The sequence below is a fragment of the Talpa europaea genome (genome assembly GCF_964194135.1).
Source record: "Talpa europaea genome assembly, chromosome: 3".
Taxonomy (NCBI): domain Eukaryota; kingdom Metazoa; phylum Chordata; class Mammalia; order Eulipotyphla; family Talpidae; genus Talpa; species Talpa europaea.
In genome coordinates, this window is record NC_140069.1 from 101,675,662 (window position 1) to 101,696,584 (window position 20,923).

Consider the following 20,923-nt stretch of genomic DNA (forward strand, 5'->3'; position numbering starts at 1 on the left):
TATTGACAGAGTCTTGACATCAGGAATGACAAACAGTGGCCCATGGGTCGAATCTGGCCTTCTGCCTAATTTTGCACATGACCAAGGAATATTTTTGACAATCTTTAATAATTTTAAAAAATTGAAAGTAAAGTAGCACCTCATGTGAAAAGGACATGATAATCAAATGTCCTATCCCTAAGTAAAGTTGTATGGAACACTGCATGCCATCCCATGTACATATTGTCTACTGCCAGTTTTACACTAAAAGGACAAAGTCAAGGAGTTGTCGAGGAGCTGTGACAGAGACCCTGAAGCACATGGTGATCAAACAATGTACTATTTGATTCTCTATAGAAAAAGTTTGCTGCCCCTGCCTGACACTCAGAGAGCACTTATTTGTGTGCATGTCTCTTTGCTTGTTAATGGATAATGCTTTTGTGTTAGAAATATACCTGGCAATAGATATATACCTGTTCAGTATGATTCGAAGAAATGCACTGCTCCATAGTCTTCTACTTTCCTTACTCCCTTTCATTTTAAAGATTTATTTATTAATGCATACAAGAACTGGAGTATGGGCCAGAGGTATGGGGGGTGAGAGGATTCACTAGAGACAGAGTGGGGAACAGAATAGGCAGATCTACTGAAATACACTGCTGAGGGAAGCAGCAGGCAAGACAGGAGAGGTCTTCTGCGCCATGTGGGGAGCTCCATGGCCAGCCGGGGATCAAACTTGTGCTGCAGAAGCTGTGGATAGCTTTACAATGCTGTGCTTAATGCCTTGTGCCACCAGGGAGGCCCATTTTACTCCCTTTTTGAAATCAAGAAACTCGTTATGTGAGAAAAATTAGACTTGGGTGGGACCACGAGAGATATCATGATAATAAGATGGAAAGGATCTTAACATTACCTCCAGAAGTTAAAGATGACTAACCTAATTTACAGCCCTAAAATAACAGTGCTGCTCTTGTATTCTAAGATTTAAATTATTTGTATTCAAAAAATCTTTGCAAGGAAAGCGTTTTGTTTTGTATTTTCACGTGACCTTTATACAACACAGTGCCAGATCAGATGGGCCATTTGTTGAGTGCCCCATCATGTTGAGCAGTTCTAATTGGTTTAAACTTGCATTTGACTGTCAATAGAATATGAACAATTGAACAGTAGGAAATACCTTTTAGTAGAGTGTCCAAATCTTGAATGGATCGCCCACTCATCTGCTCTGACAGTTGGATTAATTAATATTTGTGGCTAACATTGGTTCTCTTATTGCTACAATATATATGAAAATATGAAATTAATATAAATGCCATATTGCTACCAGTAAAAAAAAAATGTTAACAATAATACCATAAAGTTTTAGAACTGAATACGAGTTGTTTTGATTTAAAACCCCTGTTGTATATATGACTTCAGCTGTCACCCTCCTGTTTTGTTCTGTTTCAGAGGTTGAAGGCCGCCTTGACTCATCACCCCGCTGCCATGTCAAATGGGAATATGAACACCATGGGACACATGATGGACATGATGGGCTCCCGGCAGGACCAGACACCACACCATCACATGCACTCGCACCCGCATCAGCACCAGACACTGCCAGCCCATCACCCCTACCCGCACCAGCACCAGCACCCAGCGCACCATCCTCATCCGCAGCCCCATCACCAGCAGAACCACCCACATCATCACTCCCACTCCCACCTTCATGCACACCCAGCACATCACCAGACCTCGCCACACCCACCCCTGCACTCCGGCAACCAAGCACAGGTACACCTTTTCATGATCTCCTTCCCACTTCTTGTTAATAGAGCAAATTCTTACTTGGGAGTAGAAGGGAGGGGTGTCGCTGACAACAATCTGGGAAACTGTGTTCATTTCCCAGGAGGTAACGGCTACCCATAGGACCCTAGCAGATCTTAGTTTCCATAAAGATGGTAAATTTCAAGCCTCATCTCAAAGGATATATATAACCTTCAAGTTCTCTGAAATCTATTTTTGCAATGTGTTACAAACTTAGCCCTAATAAAGCAGTAAAAAGAGTAGGATTAGAAAAAATTTAAGCATGTGAAGAAAGAAGTGAATAAAGAATGAGAAAAACAAGTTAATTCTAATCGTGGCTCTAGCTATGGTGCTTTTTAACATCATAGAGACTATTTTGGTCACCTGTAAAATGGAAGTTAAATACAATGGGCAATCGTCTGAGTAACAGAAGTTAAGAATCTAAACGGTAACAATTCTAGGCAGACAAAGAAGCTCGGTAATGAATGCGAGGGCCTAAGGTGCTGTGTAAATGGTGAAGAAAGGTGACTCATCCCACCCAATGTGAAATGCGTTGGAGGAGCAGACAGAGAGCCAAGTTCTGTAGATGATCAGTTCAAGAGAAAGGCCAAATCCCAGGGGTGGAGAGTCACCAGGAGTGGCTAGAAAGAAAGCCCGTATTTAGACTCAACAGAAAGAGGGTTGGGGGACCAGGCAGACGTTATGTCACCCAGGCCAAGAGAGGCGGGTCCGTGTACCCGAGTTTGCTTTAGTAAGTGGATAAAGGGCATGTCTAGGAGCATGGCTGGCCCTTGGATCTTCATGCAGGATGACCTCCATCAGTCCCCTCCGCCCATCCCATGCTGCCAGGTTCCATCCAGCTGGGTCAGGATGGTGTCTGAAATGTGGGCCCGCCAAATAACACTTATTCACTGTCTCCTGTATCATGTTCCTCTGGGTGTCACTCCAAACAGCTTTCAAGCTCTTGAACCCTCTCTCTTAACACATACCAAACCCAGATAGCCACCCATAAATGGGTCACTCACAAGCAACTCTCTAATCTATTCAGTAGATAAGCTAATTCTTTAGATGAGTTTACTTTTGCCAAGCTTCTTAGAAGTGTTCTGTATAGGAAATAAAAGTGCAGGCTTCGGAGTCAGAAAACTCTAATTTCCCCCCCCCTTCCTTGCCCTGTGGTCACTCTATTAACTCTATTAACTGTGGTCACTCTATTAACTTTCCTCAGTATTCCCATCTGCCAGATGGGATAATGAAAGACTCATAGACTTTGATGAGTATTAAATAAGAGACTATAAAGCACAGTTTTCAATACTTGTTAGCCATGATCAATTCCAAATAGGTATAATAGAAGTTTAGCAAGTAGTTTAGCAATAAAATGTTTCCCAAAGCACCTTTGTAGCCATCTGCTATAGTAGTAGGACATGAATTTAGAAGAAACTACAAATGATAGGCAAATATATTGACATGTGTACATATTTTTTAAGGAAAGGGATAGTATCAAATTTTGGTTGCCTTTTGGGCAAGTTACTTCACAGTCAAGTTTAACAGTTCATTGACTATAAAAGCTATTCATTAGGTAATTACCAATTAGCCAAATGCCCTCCATTTCAAGTCAGTAAGTGGCCAATTGTATATGCAATTAGTTAATTGCTATTATAATTAGCGGTACAAACAATTGCTTTTTTATCCTATATCAAAAAGGAAAAAAGTCCAGGTGGGTCTTGTTAATATTTGAACAAGATCGTTTAGACAGTATGCAAAATGTTGCTCTTATACCGTATTAACTTGGTTGGTTACTGAGATAGTGTCATGTTGCTTAAGTGTATGATCATCCGTAGAGTAGGAATAGAGGTTTATTTTAGGTCTTTTCAACTCTGAGATTCTAAGGTGACTTGGCATAAATTATGTATTTTTGAAATCACAATTAGTTATTTTGGATCATAATTTTCAGTGTATCTATGTCCACAGAATTTCATTTTAAAAATAAAACTGTAAGTAACAATAAACACCAAGAACACCAATTATGATCTTAGGGTTGCATTTGAATTTCTCCTGACTTTTTGTGATTCTCTTGCATATAAGTATGTGATTTCAGAGTCCTGGTGTCACTTCCTGGTCACCAGGAATTTCTCTTAAACAAATCAAATCTCGAATCCTGAATCTGGACTGAATGTGAAACCATGACATCATTTACCTCCTTGGGTGAAGGCACAGAAAAGCTTCAGGGAAAAAGGTTGGTTGAAGTTAAGGGAAGAGGCTTTAGGTTGAAGTTAAAGGAAGAGGCTTTAGTGTGGAGATAGAGATTTAGCCTCCTGAAGAGTCCTGTAGAAAGCTGGATATAAGAAATCACTAATTCACACACACAAAAAAAAAAAGAAAGGCAGAAAGAACCAAGTTAGCACATTCCCTCCTAATGCTCTGCTTTATAGCAGTTAGCTCAGGGGTTAGCATCTGAAATGACAAGTGTTAAATCCTTTGCCAGTAACAAGGATTACATCTTCCACAGTCCCTCTGGTGAATAAGAACTTAGACAATTAATTTTGTTATCCCTGTGTGATTGGGAGGAAAGGAATCAGCAATAAACAGTTTTTAAAAATGTCTTTACTTTAAATAAAATTACTGAGATACATTCCAACCTCAGTTCTGAGCTGATTCTTTTACAGTTAGTCATATAAAGTTTGGTAGAGTTTAGAATTAAAGTATATCACTATCAGTTAGCTCATGTCAAACAGTAGTCATTATTAGTGCAATTACAGTCATTCTGATTGATTTCAAGCAGAGGGTTGAAATGTTGTAGAAAGGTTGCTGGGTTTTTCATTTTAAAAACTTTTTGCCTGTTATTTCTGCAGGTTAAATGTCTCTTGTAAAACAGCTTTATAGGTATTACAGCCATAAGCCTGAGTGACTGAGAAATGGAAGGGGAAAAAACACCCTTTATTGAGAATGAAGAAGGAGAAGGTGTACAGTGCATTAGGGAAAGCATTAGTGTCCAGACACATAAAGAGTTGGTTGTAGAAATTTGACTAGGTGCTGTGTGTCTGCCTCATGAAGGGAAATAAAGCTGTATGTGTGGGAGTCTCCAAAACCTTCGATGTTCTGAGCCCCAAGCAGACCTGACAAGGAATCCATAAGCATAGTAAAACATTTTAATAAAGTGCTTTGCCACTCCTAGGATTTCCTTATAATGTGTGGTTTACAAGGATGCCCCACCGTCCTTCCCCAGCACAGAGCTCTGAGGAGCAGGTAGACCCATCTGGAATTTGCGGGTCAAGCCAGTCTTTTGTGCTAAGAACTGGGAAATAGTGAAAACAGGATGTCCCTTTCTGGGTGTCTCAGGGCTCTTTGACAGACGCACAGTGGCAGCTTGTCCCTGAGGTGTGTTCTAGAAACATGCTTTGAAGCCGTAAGAATGAAAGGCACTCACAACCCGCCCAGGAAATTTCTGCAAGTGACGGCAGTCTCATCAATATTGTTACAATAACATTGACCTGTCTTTTTTCACCTATTGCTATCCATTGGCAGTTCACATTTTTTAAATGCATCTTAAGGGGGGGAAAAGTATTTCCTCTCATGATTCAGTCAAGCCCCTCTGTCAGGGAAAAATCTACTTGACTCTCATTTCACAAGTCGCTCCTATATCCTGCTAAAACATCATAGAATATAGCTGAGTGCCACTTTATTTTCCCCCCAGGAGTGTGATTTCACTGTTTACTTCATTCTTAGAAAACAGGGTTGATAAGCACTCTAGGGCAATGACTCTCCGCATTGAGTTTCAGCACTTGCCTGGGTTTCTTCCCTCTCCCCTCACCATTCCCTCTTTTGCAGCAGGTTTCACCAGCCACACAACAGATGCAGCCAACCCAGACAATACAGCCACCCCAGCCCACAGGGGGGCGTCGGCGGAGGGTGGTGGATGAGGATCCTGACGAGAGGCGGAGGAAATTTCTGGAACGGAACCGGGCAGCTGCCACTCGCTGCAGACAGAAGAGGAAGGTCTGGGTGATGTCACTGGAAAAGAAAGCAGAAGAACTCACCCAGACAAACATGCAACTTCAGGTGCAGGCCACTGTCTCTTTCCCGGGACTCAAAGGCCCTGTGTACAGCTGGCATTTCCTGCCCCGGCAAACACTTGTTGACCTAAGCCTTAATACCACATGGTATAGCCCACGGGGCAACTGCAGGCCTCCTCAAGCTTGGCTACTGCCAGGACATCTACAAACAAAACAAACCACTCAGTGTTAAATCAGTCTGTCTACCAAGCTCTGAGGAGGGAGAACCTGCCCAGCTAAGTCTCAGGGCTGGGAGCACAGGCTTTGTTCTGAGGCTCAAACCCTGGCTCAGCAATTACCTCTGTGTTTAACCTTTCCTGCTCTCAGTTTCCTCATCCACAGAATGGGAGCAATAACCTCACAGAGTTGTTGGGAGGAGTAAGTGAACTAATGTGTACAAAACAGTTTGCACAGTGCCTGGCACATAATGAATCTTCAATTAAAAAGCTGTTCTTTATATTCACCAGGTGAGGGGGCTGTTCCGGATTACACTGGATTCACTGTTGTTGAGTGGAGGAAAGAAAGATTTCTGGTTATTATTTTGCTCTATAAGAAAAGGCAGCTTCCATCTCATTTTCAAAATCGACAAGATTTGCATCTTTTATCAAGACTTTCATTTTTCATAGGCAGTTCATTCAGGGACATTTTATAACAAGGCCACTTCTGGGAGTGAGAGAAGGGGAGGAAACGCCAGTCTCGTGGGCCTCTCCACAGACTTCATGCCATACAAATGATGCAGTTGAAGGCACTTGTTCTAACACAAAAAGGAATCCACAGCTTGCCAGCAGAAAAAAAGGCAACTAGATGGATCTGTGACAAGCACTGGGGCTGGTTGGGGGCGCGGGGCTGGGGAGTGGGTAGCAGTAAGCATTGTGGGTTATAAGCGAGAGCTTCCTGGAGCAGAGAGAATGGCTAAAAAGTGGAGGGTCAGAAGGGAAGATTGCCCCAAGTGGGAGGATCTGCTCCATGATATTTCATAGGTCACCTTCCCCTTCCCCTACCTGGTTCTCTGCACATCCTTAAAAAGAAGCAATTAAGATGCCAGCCCCCAAAATCTGTGTATGTTCAATTCCCTGCAATAGAAATGATCTTGGGGCATGCAGTGTTAAGTTAAATGTATCCAAGGAAAGTTTGGGGTATACATGGGCTGAGCTTTATAATTTAGGGAAGTGCACTTTTTCCTCTAAAGATATAGAGGAAATAAGATAACATGCTCCCATTACCATTTATGCTGTAGGAAGGTGGGAGGTGTCTTATTACCCTCTGCCCCACCACCTGCCCCCCATTTCTAATATGTGTCTGGCATGGTGAGCTCCTTGTCCACACTCACTATGTGTTTGTTGAGAAACAGGGGAGCTCCCATCTCAAGTGTCCAAGAACTGGCTTCCTGACCAAGTGGCAAGGAAGCAACTGGGCAAGTCAATCCATCAGGGGATGGCTGGACTCAGCACCTCGACAACATGCCAACTTGAAAGTCTGTCATTCTAGAACCTGGCAGGCACAGTAGTATGCAAGAAATTCTCAGATAGAACATGGATAAGTGCTTTGAATATTAATAATCCTAATTTTTATTTTATGTGTGTTGAAAACTGCAGTTAGAACATCAAACCTTCCAGTTTCATAGATATCATTGGTAAGGATATGTCTAAATGATTAAAAATGAGTTAATTTGTACAAATAGATTAAGTAAATACAAATTCTGGTGTGTATGGACCTGGCAAATATTATAGTAGTAGGTCTATAATGAGCAAAGTGTGGGGATCCCTGGAACTTGCTACCGGTTCTGAGGTCTATAAGATAAACTTGAAAATGTGCAGTTTTCTCAATCTTGGCACTATTGATTTAGGGGCTTAACAATTCTTTGTGGTATCCCATGCATTGTAAGCTATTGAGCACTATCCTTGACCTCTACCCACTCAATGTGAGCAGTATCCCAAGCCTACTCCCCAGTTGTGACAGCTGAAGTCTCTGGACTGTAGTCGCCAACTGACATGTCCCTGGGGAGGAGGGAAAGCTCGGGGGACAGAATCATCCCTGGTTTAGAACCACTGCCTTAAATGAAGGAGCCAGGAAAGACCAGCTGATATACATCCAATGCCAACAAATTATCGTAAAATCAGTTTTAACTAAAATGAGTCCTTGCAGAATTACTCCTGGGCATTGACCATGGTTCTAAAAAATAGAAATGAGGAGGGGGTCATTGCAAAGAGCCAGCAAAAGCGTAGATGCCACTGACTTTGAGGTCAGCTGCATGTCATGGTTCATCATGTAATAAAAAATAGGCTTACTTATTACCACTTTTATGAAATACAGAAGGCAAATTTGTCCTTTACTCGATCTTCATTAGTTAATTTTCACTTCTCTTTAGAGCCAAAATGGCTAAGGCAAAGAAATACCAGAACCCTTGCTCCTGAAAACCTAAAAAAATTCTGTAGGGGCTATACAACAGATACCAAGATTTTTGGTTGGTAAAGTAGTGCTCAAGGAAGGAACTGTTTCTGAAAAGACTGAATTGTTAATATTTTCCAACCTCTGCTTGGCCTCAGAGGGACAGAAGCCACAACCACTCGGTGTGTTCTGGGATGCTCAGCACTTCGCATCATACCTGGTGATGCTGAATAGGTGTTACCTCTGATTCTGCTACCTCTGAATGACCCTTTCCCTCTCACTGGACCCTTGTCAAAAGAAAAAGGTGTCTCTCTTGAGGCTGGCCCAGTGAGCCAAATTTTAAGTCAACAGAAATAGAAGGTGCTAAGCAAACAAACTCCAGCCAAACGGAATACCCAGGGTCTGGATGGCCAGCTGCCACTTTTGAGTTGTTTTCCAGCATAGACCCTTCTAGCTGGGCTTTAGAGTTCCAGATTGGAAAAACCAGACCTAAGAAAACAAAATCAAACCCCCAGACTTCATTTCCTCGTCTCACAACAAATCTCTACCCAAGAGGTCAACACAGGTATAGGAATTAAGGGAAATGTGAAAAACCACCCAATCTGATTTTTTACACTGAAGTCCGGGGACTTGAGGGAGTCTTCCCCAAAGACACACAACCCACAAGTGTCAGGATGAGGACCCACACAATTCCTTTGTCCGAACCCATGCTCTGTGACCTTCATTCTCGAAAGTTCTTCAACTAAAGGAATTCACATTCTTTTTCTGACAGAGTGGCTAGGAAAGCTCTAAATCCATCCACGGCTGATGTAGTGCTCAGTGGATCATTTGTGTTCCATAGATGATATGGAAATCATCTGGTCACTCATGGAAATAATTGCTTTTCTTTTTGAGTGCAAAGACACATGGCCTAAGTCGCTGCTGAAATTTTAGACACACGAGTCCAGGTTTGGGACTTGGCAAGAGAAAAGGCCAGATGGGAACTGTTGTTTGACAAATTGAAAGTTCTTTGTTTTAGAATGAACCAAACCTGGCCTCAGCTAATCTACACACATGCACAGAAGTGTGTGTGGTGGGGGAGGGACTCTGTATTGCAGGACCCATTTTGATAATTATTTTTTTGGCAGAGACTATTGCTTACATCGAAAAACATTCTGGGTTTATCATATAACAAAATGACATCTCCAAAGCCAAAAACTGCAAATGTGGCTATTAGGGACTTCTTGGAGTGTTTGTTTAAAGTATGTTATTGTAGTATTGAATGTCTCTACAGAGGTGCTGCCTCAGCCCAAGGCAACCTTGTGAGCTTAAGAACAGATCCATCTAACTACATCCATTCTCTCACAATCCCTGTTGAAATGGCTAACTACTTCAGAGTAGCAAACCCAAACTAGTTTGGAAAAACAAAAAGACTAAGGGTTGATCCAGTAACAGAATCAATACTGATTATTAAAAGTTTGCTTTTATAAAGTGCTTTTATATGAGGGCCTAGAACTATTATTATAACATACCCACGGGAGTTAGAAAAATTGTGATTTGCTTCAATTCATAAAACAAGGTAATTCAGAGTAAGAAAATGCCTCTAGAAGTCCTGGTTTTTATTTCCCTACTAGAGCTGCAGGCCACATTTGATTTCTTTCAAGCATTTTGAAACATTTGCTATCTGGTTGTTCTCTTCCAAAATGAATTCAAGGTGATTCTACTTATGTTACCTTGAAAAGGATTTTTATTTAAAATATAGTCTTGTGTTTGTGTGTTTCCTACATCAATCAGCTTATCAATATGGAATCTTTAAGATGATTATGCATGTGCACAGCACATGATTTATTCCTCTCTCTCTAAGGCAGATTCTTAACCTCTCCTAAGCCAAAGGCTCCCTTATAGACTGATGAAGACTCTCTCAACAGTATGGAAACAAAAATTGTGCTAAAATGAAATGATACATATTGCTTTGGAATCTGCCTTGATAAGATTTCTTAGTACAGAAAGGGCTAAAACTGGCTCCCTTATATAAAATATAAAACTTGAAATAAAAGCATCTTTGAGAATACCAAAAATGTTAACTAATGCATAAAAATTAAGATTGAGTCCTTCCTTAGAGAAGTACATTATTCTACAAATTAGTTTTCTCAATAGAAGGTAGCACAGAAATAGTCATAGCATTAAAGAAAAAAAGTATTTTGGTGGAAAGAACTTAGAAAACTAGTCTAACCCTCGTTTTACAATTGTTTGGGTGACAAGTTGGAAACCCAACCCTATTTTCTCCATTTCCACTTTCAAGTTCCTTTTTCTGCTGGAGGCAGAATTTCCTGTGAATTTCTGTTGCATTTGTGCCTATCAGACTTTTATTTCATCCTTATCAGCATCATAGTTACGTGTACATGATTTAAAAAAGAGGCTGATTATTTATGTCCATGGAGGATCTGATTTGGTATTCAGTGTTCAGTCATAACATAGCTAAATTACATAATTATTAACACATTAAGAAATATATCCATATTCACAATATCTTTAAAATGATGGTCAGTTGTCACATTTCTACATTTTTTAAAATTTATTTTTAATTTATTTTCTTGCATCATTGTTCTCCCCTCAAATGTAGTCCTCATATTTCTCCCACTACCATATCATCCATGAACCATCACCATAGTCCCTTGTGCTCATCCCTTTCCTCTTCTGACCCTCTCCTGCCCCCTCCCTTGCTGTTTGCCTCAAGTCTATGGTCAGCTTGCAAGTTTTGCCTTTTTTTCCTGACCCTTTGTTCAGTTTTCCTATGCTCCACTTATAAGTGAAACCATTCAATATTTTCTTCCTCCTTCTGGCTTATTTTGCTGAGCATGATCTCTTCCAGCTCCATCCATGTTGCTGCAAATGGCCCGAGTTTCTTTTTTGATTGCTGAGTAGTATTCCATTGTGTATACATACCATATCTCTGAGACCCCGCCAGCCCCAGCCCAGTCTGGTGAGAAGTGGGACATACCCCTGTGGAAGAACATAGTTTCTATGTAGAAACTATGCAGAAAAGGTGGCTACATTAAAATTTTTTACCTATCCTTACAAGACTCAGAGCCTCAGTTTCTAAACTGGTATATTAAGAAAACACTTTGCTAGCCACAAAGGCCACTGATATTATTACTTTGTGTCAAACTTTTGTTCTAGCACCACACATGCTACTCATCCTGATAATTGATGCTATTTTATTTTGGCCTCTCATTCAAGCAACAGGTTTATTATGAAATGATTTAGGGTGTGCCAAGAACTATAGGCAGTTAGCTCCTGTAGAAACCCAGAGAATATATTCCAAGTGTTTCTTAAGGAAGGGGCAGTGAACCTTTTGTGCCTGGGAATCAAACACTGCCTAGAAAAGAGTGACTGTTTCAGGACCAAATGGGGCAAGAAACGCAGACTAAACTCTCCAAGATGGCCCCCAAACAGGATTTTTTTTTCCTCCAGAACTAAAAAATAGCAAATTTTGTTTTAAATACTTACCTTGTTTGTTATTTCCTAGGTCAAAGTAGAAAAAGGTGGGTAGATTAAAAATTGGAACTTGACTCCATTTTTTAAGACTCATTTTCTGCATTATCTGCAGCTGAGAGTATCTCCTTAGGCTGCTGATGCCTCACAGTTGTGATTTAGGAAGGGTGTTATTTCTATAGTCCAAATGCAAATAAAATGATAATATGGTATTTCATCCTGAAACAACAACAAAAAAAACTCACAATCCTTTTTTGTTTTGTTTTTGTTTGTTTTGCTTTTAACAGGGATTGCCTTTTATATTATGGTCTAAAAGTGACTTTCTTTTAAACATGCTATTTTAAGCAGCTAGGGAGCTGGGGAAAGCAAGGAAGGCAATCTGAAATGGGCATAAAATCAGAAAGGAAAGAGTATTTAAGGCTAAATAAATTATCCTATAAATAAAGTTATCCCACTGAGCTCGAATTGACAACGGTGACTTTTAGCTTTGACAGAATCCCTTATCAATCATAGTTATTTGAAGGCAGAAAGTGTGATGCTCTTTCCTAAATGTTCTCAGATTTAAGTGCAATTTTCCTCTGCAATTAAGTGATTTATTCATCATTAGTGCTAATTTCTCAGATAGGCATTTTTATTTTGTATTTTTTTCATATGGAGGAGAAAAAGAAAACATTTTGCACGTGATATTTTAATTATGTTGTATGTAATCCAGCATGCAGTTCCTTATAATCTATTTTTCAAATGAATTTGAAAATGAGAAGTATTTATTCTGTGAAACAGGTTTCAAAAAAAAAAAGACTTTTCAAATTAACTTCTAGAATCCCAAACTTACTTTCCTAGGTGATAAATACATTCCTGAAAGACCAAGTTCATATAGAAAGTGTAGCTACACTTAATGACAGCAATGTTTAAAACGTCCTTTTCTATATGTTAGCTTTTTAAAAGTCTCCAACTTGTGGAATATAATGCCTGGCAGCCACAAATGAACACTAACCAGAGAAAGGGTGTTTTTCAAACAACTGCAAAATGGCTTATTTGAGATCATTCTAGGTTTACAGTTTACTTTTATCAAGTGGATGCACCTGAAGCCAACCATCTAATCTCCATTTACACTGGTAAACAAGGGGTGCCAAGTACTTTTTTTTTACAAAACTATGAACCTGTTTGTGAATTACTACAGAAAGTGGATATTCAGGGCATTTTCCTAAGTCAACAGGAAAAAAATACACACAAAATCCACAACACTCTGATAGTTGGAGAGGAAAGAGTTTATAAACTGAATTTAGCCTATCTAGTTAATGAATCAATAAAATTAATTCAGTCTGCCCAAAACTTCATTGTCCCTTGTCTCCCTGGACTGACTCATCCCACCTGGTGAGGATTAATAATTGTTACACAGGTTTCCATGCCTCCTGCTAAATGGACATCACGCAGTGAAAAGTGCTCTGCTGAGTTATAGCTCACTTAGCACTTGTTTGGGGGAAATCTGATGGTAGATTAGTCATTTCATTAGCAGCCGCTAATCCTACCACACAAGTCTTCCCAATACATGCCTCACATAATTCATCTTCTCTTCTTACTGAATGTCAACTGAGCTTGTAAGACAGTGCAGGTGATCACTATGGTAGCTAAATTTATTGAGTGTTTAATATGTGTTAGGCATTGGTCTAAGAGTTTTCATTTAATCCTCACAACAACCGAAGAACTTTGCACTCTTTATCCTCATGAATAAGGTTACTGATGCTCTGCTGGGTTGCGGTAGCTGTTTGGGAGCACAGTAACTGTAGAGTGGGGTTCCCACCCAAGTAACCCAGCTCTAGAGTCCAACTCAAGGGTGTGATCTGCCCTTATGGTAGGATTCAGCTTTTGAGTTAAAATCTGGTCTCTTCAGAAAGCTCCTGGTAAATGTGAGGGCCAAACCGAGAGCCCATTGCAAATGTTCAAGTGAACCTGACTAAATAATATTCTTAATGTCATTCGGACATAACACAAAAGAGAAGTTTGTTCCTGTCATTGTTCACAGTGTCTGGGACTGTGGGTTGGTCTTCTCAACATGACCTTGGTATGTCTCTTTCCAGAATGAAGTGTCTATGTTGAAAAACGAGGTGGCACAGCTGAAACAATTGTTGTTAACGCATAAAGACTGTCCAATAACAGCCATGCAGAAAGAATCACAAGGATATCTAAGTAAGTCACTGACTTTTTGCTTTTTTAGCGTCCAATTTTTTGCCACTAATTTTGCATTGGATTTTATTGAAAGGGCAGAAGTACAGATTGCACACCTAGGCAGCTATCATACTAGAATTCTTGAGTGGCTGCCAGACTGTTGTACCAGGAGGAATATTTCCTTTCTGACCCCTGCCCACCACCATCCCACCATTACCTCCTGATAAGATTCTGGCTAGTCTTTCCCTGGCATTCCACATTGTAAAATCCTACTATATTCCAATTCTGCAGCTAGTGGGAAAATGGACGGCTGGAGCCCAATTACCAGTGGGGTAGCAGTCTTCTAGAGAAATCCATGGGCTGGGCAACAGGCATTGGGATTCACTCCAATGGGAATCCCACCCAATGCCTCAGGATATGCTGCATGTGATTCACTGGGCTGGAGAGCTAGTAATCTTGTCTTGGTTTACCAGTATGTAAAGTAGATCCCTTTTGTAGATTCCCATTTCTGTAGCCAAAATATCAATAGGTTAAATGCTAGTTGAGTAGGGGGTGGTGGGAGGAGCAGGGATTCACGGCTGAAGGTCAATTTATTTTCAAATAATTTTTTAGATTGAGCAACCCAGATTCTCCCACCACATGTGAGTATTTTTCCACATTTGATATATGGATGGTTATTTGACAATACAAGATGGGGACATTCACATACCAAGACTACAACACAGCAAATCATTTTGCTGATATAGAAAGCATGGCTTTGCTTGTAGCTATAAAGTGGGAAGGCATAGCTTTGTGACAACAGTTTAAAACATTTTGAAATTAACCTCCAGGAGGAAATGTGTGAGACTCTTCTATTTCTAGTAAATGCCTAGGAATATTTTTCTGAGCGGTTCACGGGTCCACCCAAGAAAGCTATATTGGTGTGTGTGTATGTGTGTTTTTTCCTAGGTCCAGAGAGTAGCCCGCCTGCGAGCCCCGTCCCTGCTTGCTCTCAGCAGCAAGTCATCCAACATAACACCATCACTACTTCCTCGGCAGTCAGCGAGGTGGTAGGAAGCTCCACCCTCAGTCAGCTCACCACCCACAGAACAGACCTGAATCCGATTCTTTAAAATCCACGGGTCAGACCTTGCCTCCAAGAAGAGCTGTCGCGTACCATGCGTCCTTTCTTTTAAGGGCATTTTTAGAATTAACTCAGATCTGGAAGACTCCTCAGCCCTTCAAAGACTGGCTTTCATTTTTATAGTTATTATGGAAATGTTGTCTTTTATACTTGGTTATATAAGAAAAAAGGGAGTTATGCAATTAATAGCTATCAGCTTGGGAAATGCTTTGGTGCTTTTCTCCAATTTTCTGGTACCACTTACGTGTTTATAAACTGAACTTTCTGTATATAGTCATGGTTTCATTCTTATCAGTCCAACCCTTTGCCTGAAACATTGACTCTTGTTAAACCGCAGCTTTTAGCCAAAATGAGGCATACCTAGATGTCAAGTAAACAGATCCAAGGTAACTGGGTGAGAAATTGAAGGCATCATAACACGCGTTGAGTGTGTGCTGTGATGTCACCAGAATCCCAGATAATCACAGAGCCTTTTCCCCTCTTATTATAAAAGATTATAAGATCCACTGATGTCCAAATAGAACCACCAAACATCTCACCACCTCTCCTCCTCCTCTCCGGCCACCTTCTCCATGTCCAGTTCCACTCTCCATTTCCTCTTTTTCTTGGACTCCCTGTTTACTCTTCAGTAGAACTTTCCTTTGTCTTATTTTACCCCATTAGCATTGCAGATCAAGAAGAAAATAATGTTTAGTGGGAAAAAAAGCAAACCTGAAAAATGTGGACCTAACCATTGCTTCCCTTGCCTGTGACCCACAGCTGGAGTTCATTCAACTCTTGCTTTTTATAAAATAGTAACCAGGAGATGCTTAATGTGCCTGATTTAATGTTTTTAATATCAGAGCAAATAAAAGGTGGCTTAGACATAGGTGAAGCGTTGTTGAATGCCAGCTGTCGGGATACTAGGGAAGAGAGCTTTGTAAGCCTCAATTGTGAAATCCCAAATTATGATTCGGGGGGCTCTAACATCACACCCTCAAATTACAACTGGTTTTATATGGCCTGTCTGTAATGTTGAAAATCCATGCACTATATAATAATTCAGAAGTCCTCTATTCACTACACAGATTACATTGTTCAATCATCAGCTGCTAATAGCCTAAGATTTACTGGTATTTTTTTTTTTTCTTAAGCCTATGGAACCAGCTTTGCTGTTCTGGTGGGTGAAAGCAGACTAGAGGAACAAAGAGAAGAAAACCTAATGCTTCCATAGGGTTGCTTTTCAGGCCTCCCACAGCAGTTAAAGCACTCTGGCTGCTGAAAGAAACCCGTGGACACGGCTACCCCTCACTTCTGAATAATTCTGATTTATATTTTCAACAACTGATGTGGACTTGCCCATTGTAAAAATCAGAGACCCAAACCACAGTTGTGCCTCCTTGAAACAAGCCATCCTACTGTGCTAATGTTTGAATATTGCATCTCACAATACCAGGAGCTCCTTTCTTGCTCGCAGTCTAGACAGGTGCTGGTGTTTCATCTCCATTCCAATGCCTGACCTCCTAAGTGCACGTGTTTGTGTGTGTGTGTGTTCAGGAGATTTAAAAGAATAGTATTTTACAAAGGTGTGGCTTTTTATAAAAGTTGAAAAAGGGAAAGATGGAAAGATGGTTTTTTTTTTTCTTCTCACAATAGTGTAAGAATCTATTTTGGAGAGAAAAAAAAAGAAAATATGGTCATGAAGCCTGATTTTTATTATTAGGTTTCTATCTAATAACTTACTTTGTAAATCAATATTCATCAACAATTTTTCCACCTGTGCAGTACTCTGAAAAGAAGGTTTGACGTGTCCAGTGAAACTCATGACAGGATATATCCTGTAAAGATCAAAACAAAAGCAAAAGAAAAAAAAAGAGAAAAGAGAAAAAAGAAAAAAAAATGCAAATGAAAAGGATTTTCTATTATATTTTAGGCAAACATATCATTTTTAAGTATTTTAAATACTGAATTCATAGTTTTTTTTTTTAATCCTAGCCGTAAACAGCTGTTTTAACCTGTCTTCCTAAGAAATGTTTAAGACTGCACTAAAAAAGACATTAACATCATCTCTATTTTGAAATAAAATATAATTTTTTCAAAATTCCTTTTAGGACTATGTGTCCCCCTACAAAAAGGAAAAAAGAGCTCTTTGAAATGTTTGTTTGGTTGGATTTTTGAATATTTTTATTCTTATTTTTATTTTTGCTTTGTTTCAAGTAAACAAAAACTTTTCTTTTTTTACTGCATGCATAGCACTTAATGATATGGATTTTTAAAAAATCCACTGATAATATCAGAATGTCCAGGGAGTAGGCTGTCACTAAAATGATGGTTTACTTCTGATCCACCTCTTGATTGAAATATTTAGTTGTTAAACTGAAAGCCTTTGCAGTTAAGAACTTGCCTGAGTTTTAATTCAGCAACTTGACAGTTTGACTGATGTGCATTATATATAGCTCAATTATGTCTGTTTTTTATGCTAAGTAGGCAAACCAACCACACATGCACGATAGCAAACGGGCCTCAACGTATAATTAGAATAAACTGTCTTCTTGTTATACTCAGGGCCTTTAGGTATGTTCATTAGCAGTGTGGAAATACAGTCAGTGAAAGATGCCAACGAGCCTTAGTGCTTCTAGAAATCCCGAAGAAAAACTCATTGGTCAAATCCAACACTGGGCTTATCAATATGAAGCATTTCACTGGCAGGCCCAGCCTTTGCCAAACAATAAGGTGAATTAATCAGTCAACCCGAAAACGCTGCCTTCTTGCTCTACACTTTTTGCCAATCTGGGAAAACATCTCCTTGTCACCCCATTCTCCTCTCTCCCTCCGTGACTGGGCCGTCGATCCCCATTTGCACGAATCTGTTCTAATGGCCTCAGAGCACCCGTCCCAGGAGGAATGGTCCCTTCCCTGCCGGCACTGCCTCTCCTTACTCGCATGGGGTGTTGTATCAGCAGCATCTGCCTCTGAAGTCACTGCCAGCCCATCTGGAAACTTCCACCGTGCCTCCTCTGCCTAGGTACCTGAGTCAATAACTAGATAAGTGCACCTGATAGTGTTTCTAATCCTCACCTCAGTGGAGGCATCCTCATCTTGATCGTTTCTCGTAAAGATATTTCTCATAAAGATATTTCTCAATATAGGCTGCCAGGGCGGGAATAGTGAAATCCTAACTAAGCATGAATGTGCTCATTTTAGAACCCAATGTTAAGACCAGTGTTTCCCGTTCACACTCTCACTCACCCCTGTCCTACCTCCATGTCAGTGTATGCAAGTCACAGTCTTAACAGGGCCTGTGGGGGCGAGGCAGTCTGTGTGCCATCACTTGTATGATTATTAGGGTGGCTTTCTGGGAGCACATGCTCTTTGGAGCCTACTAGAGCAAAGAAATCAAAGACTGCCCGTCTTCTGCCCAGAGGCGTGTCGGTGGTGAAGTTCAGGTGGTTGGTGCCTGTGAGTGAAATCAATTTTGTGTGTTAGTTGAGTTTGTCATTAAAATTATAAACCAGCTGAGGTAAAAGATCAGCCTTGACTGGGGGGTTTTAAGCATCAGTAACTGCTATAAACCTAGCCATCCAGTGAGCACAGAATGTGCTTCTTTCTGGTTAATAAAAACCATCTAAGAAAATATATATGTATGTGTGTGTGTATACAGTGAAATTTCAAGGACCAAAGCAAAATTTGAACAGGAATCTATTAATTTAGAATTTTATAAGATATTTATTAATAAATGTTATTTTTAAACATTCCATTTGAACAGTATTCTTCTGTAGGATCTACTTGTTTTCTAAAGTATTAGTTCATAATAAACTGCTCTAGTTGTGTGTATCTTCCTTTTTCAGGGTTTCAAATGGCTATTCTCCATCATGTGGTGGAAATGTTTGCTTAGATCTCTGTGCATAGAAATTTTAAGGATTTTTATTGCTCTGTGAGTTATCTTTGTAATCTCTGTTCCAAACAGGTTTTTTTTTTTTAACATTTCTTTTTTTTTTTTTTTTTTTCATTTTGAAAGTAACGTCTTAACCTTTTAGGAAGCAGAGTTTTGCTAAAGGGAATCAGTAACTTTAACTGGAACAGCTTTCTTGAAAAAGTGTAAAAACTTCATCTCTGCTTCTCTCTACCCCACCCCAATTTCCTAGGTTGCCTTGCACTAATCAGCCTCCTTAGTGCCCTTTTTTGTCCCTTCCCGAACAATGTGCAGTAGCTTTAAGCCATTCAAGCTCCATTATGCAGTATATCTGAGAAGGGGAAGGAAACAACCCATTTAAATTTGAATAAAACCGTGCCTATGCCAACAGTAGCAACTTTAGAAACTTTAGAATCTCTTTTCTGCGTTTAAAGTAATTTATATTTTAAAATTGCACTTTAGCTTTTTTGATCCCTTTCCATTTCTCTTGTTCTCTCTGGAACCTCCTCCCTGTCCTCAAACTTGCCTTCGCTCTGGACCTTCTCCAATCCCCCTGAACCCCTAAGGCTCTGCGCTGCATCTTAAAAATACTTTCACCGAATATTCGCACCAGGTACTTTTGCGTGCGTTCATTAGTAGCATAGTGAAGACGTGTTTTTCACATCAGCCTAGGTGAAGCCTGCTACGAGAATGCCAAGAAGAGCCAGTTTATACTCTTTATCCCTGTATTCATAGCATGTTTTTTAAAATGTTATATATTATGCAACAGATGTGAGGCAGCAGCTAAGCTACATTTAAGAATTTTCTATCTCATCTTCCAAACCAAAGTGTCCTGATTGAGCCAGGAGACTTCTTTCGTGCATCGTGGTGCACTCGGACTATTGTCCTAGCCATCGTCTCTCTGAGGCTGCTGAAGTAACAGCGGCCCTATCTATTTCATTCCTGGGTCTCAAAAATACAATGTTGCCTTGTAAGGTTATTAGGGACAGCACCTCTATTGTACAATTATAATCTAACGACAAAAAGACACAGAAGCAATAAACTTACAAATAAAATCCAATACCAAAACAAAGAAATGAAAAGAAAAAAAAATTCTAACTCATCATGTGAAAATGAAAAAATGTCCATTCAAAATATTTTACTATTCCTTGTGGAATTTTTCTGTGATGTAATGCTTGTAACCAAATTGCTTAAAGAGTGTTTATATATTTTTTTCCTTATAAATTGTCTATTTTTTAAGAAAAAAAAAAAACAAAACTATTTAACCGCAAGCTGAAGAGGAGAGTAAGTCCAAATTGCCAGCATTTGTTAGAAGATTAATATTCTCAAGTGGCACACTATACCTTTCTAAGCTTATCATTGGAAGAGAATCAGCAATTATCAACTGTTATATTTAGACCACATTTACAATATCTAATTCATTGGAAGTCAAGATTTAGAAAGCTCTTCTTAAGCCATTTAAGATTTTCTTACATTGCAGTAGAACTTTATAGGATTTTTTTTTAACAGTCATTTTTAGCCTCTGAACTGAGAATGTGGACTCTGAATAAATTAGCATTAAAACCATCATTAAAATTGTATGCACAATAAACTCATTAGATTCTGGCTTGCTTTTAGAATACCAATGCTATAGACTAGAGAAGATAATGAAAGGTATTATCAGTGCTCAACTGGAGGGGGTTTCAGAGAAAGAGCCCTTCCCAACCAGCCAGTATAAAAGAAGACCTACTCACCCTCTTTCCTTCTAAGTTCTGCTAAATCACCTCTGCCTCATTGAGAGAGGAGTTCTGCCTTTAAGGATTGTCTTGGAGAAAAGATAAGCTTGAAATGTTCTCCCTGGAGAGGACATGGGGTTTGGGATCTTATGAAAAGACCCAGAAAAAAAAAAATGACTCTATTCAAACACAATGTTCTAGGACAATTGGAATATAAAGATTGTCCAAAAATAGAATTAAAAGAAAAAAGTTTAGCACTGTGCAAAGTGTTAATTAAGAAGTCCCCCAAAAAGGTGCTGTCACTTTAAGTTCTGGACTTGGGTGGGAGGGGGGATTGTTTGTAATTGTAAAC

The 20,923-nt window shown here is 39.7% G+C and overlaps 1 protein-coding gene across 2 annotated transcripts in view; it reads left to right on the forward strand.

Annotated features, from left to right (window-relative positions):
* Positions 1–14,995, forward strand: part of CREB5 (cAMP responsive element binding protein 5) — a gene marked incomplete at its 5' end in the record, with an annotated part of 311,356 nt that extends 296,361 nt beyond the window's left edge. For both annotated transcript variants that reach the window (XM_084230938.1, XM_084230937.1), the window contains 4 exons: positions 1,429–1,752; positions 5,593–5,820; positions 13,754–13,862; positions 14,790–14,995. In XM_084230938.1, the coding sequence (XP_084087064.1) occupies positions 1,429–1,752; positions 5,593–5,820; positions 13,754–13,862; positions 14,790–14,953 (825 nt within the window). In that variant the 3' untranslated portion in view covers positions 14,954–14,995. The remainder of the gene's footprint in view (positions 1–1,428; positions 1,753–5,592; positions 5,821–13,753; positions 13,863–14,789) is intronic.
* Between the last annotated feature and the right edge of the window lie 5,928 nt (positions 14,996–20,923).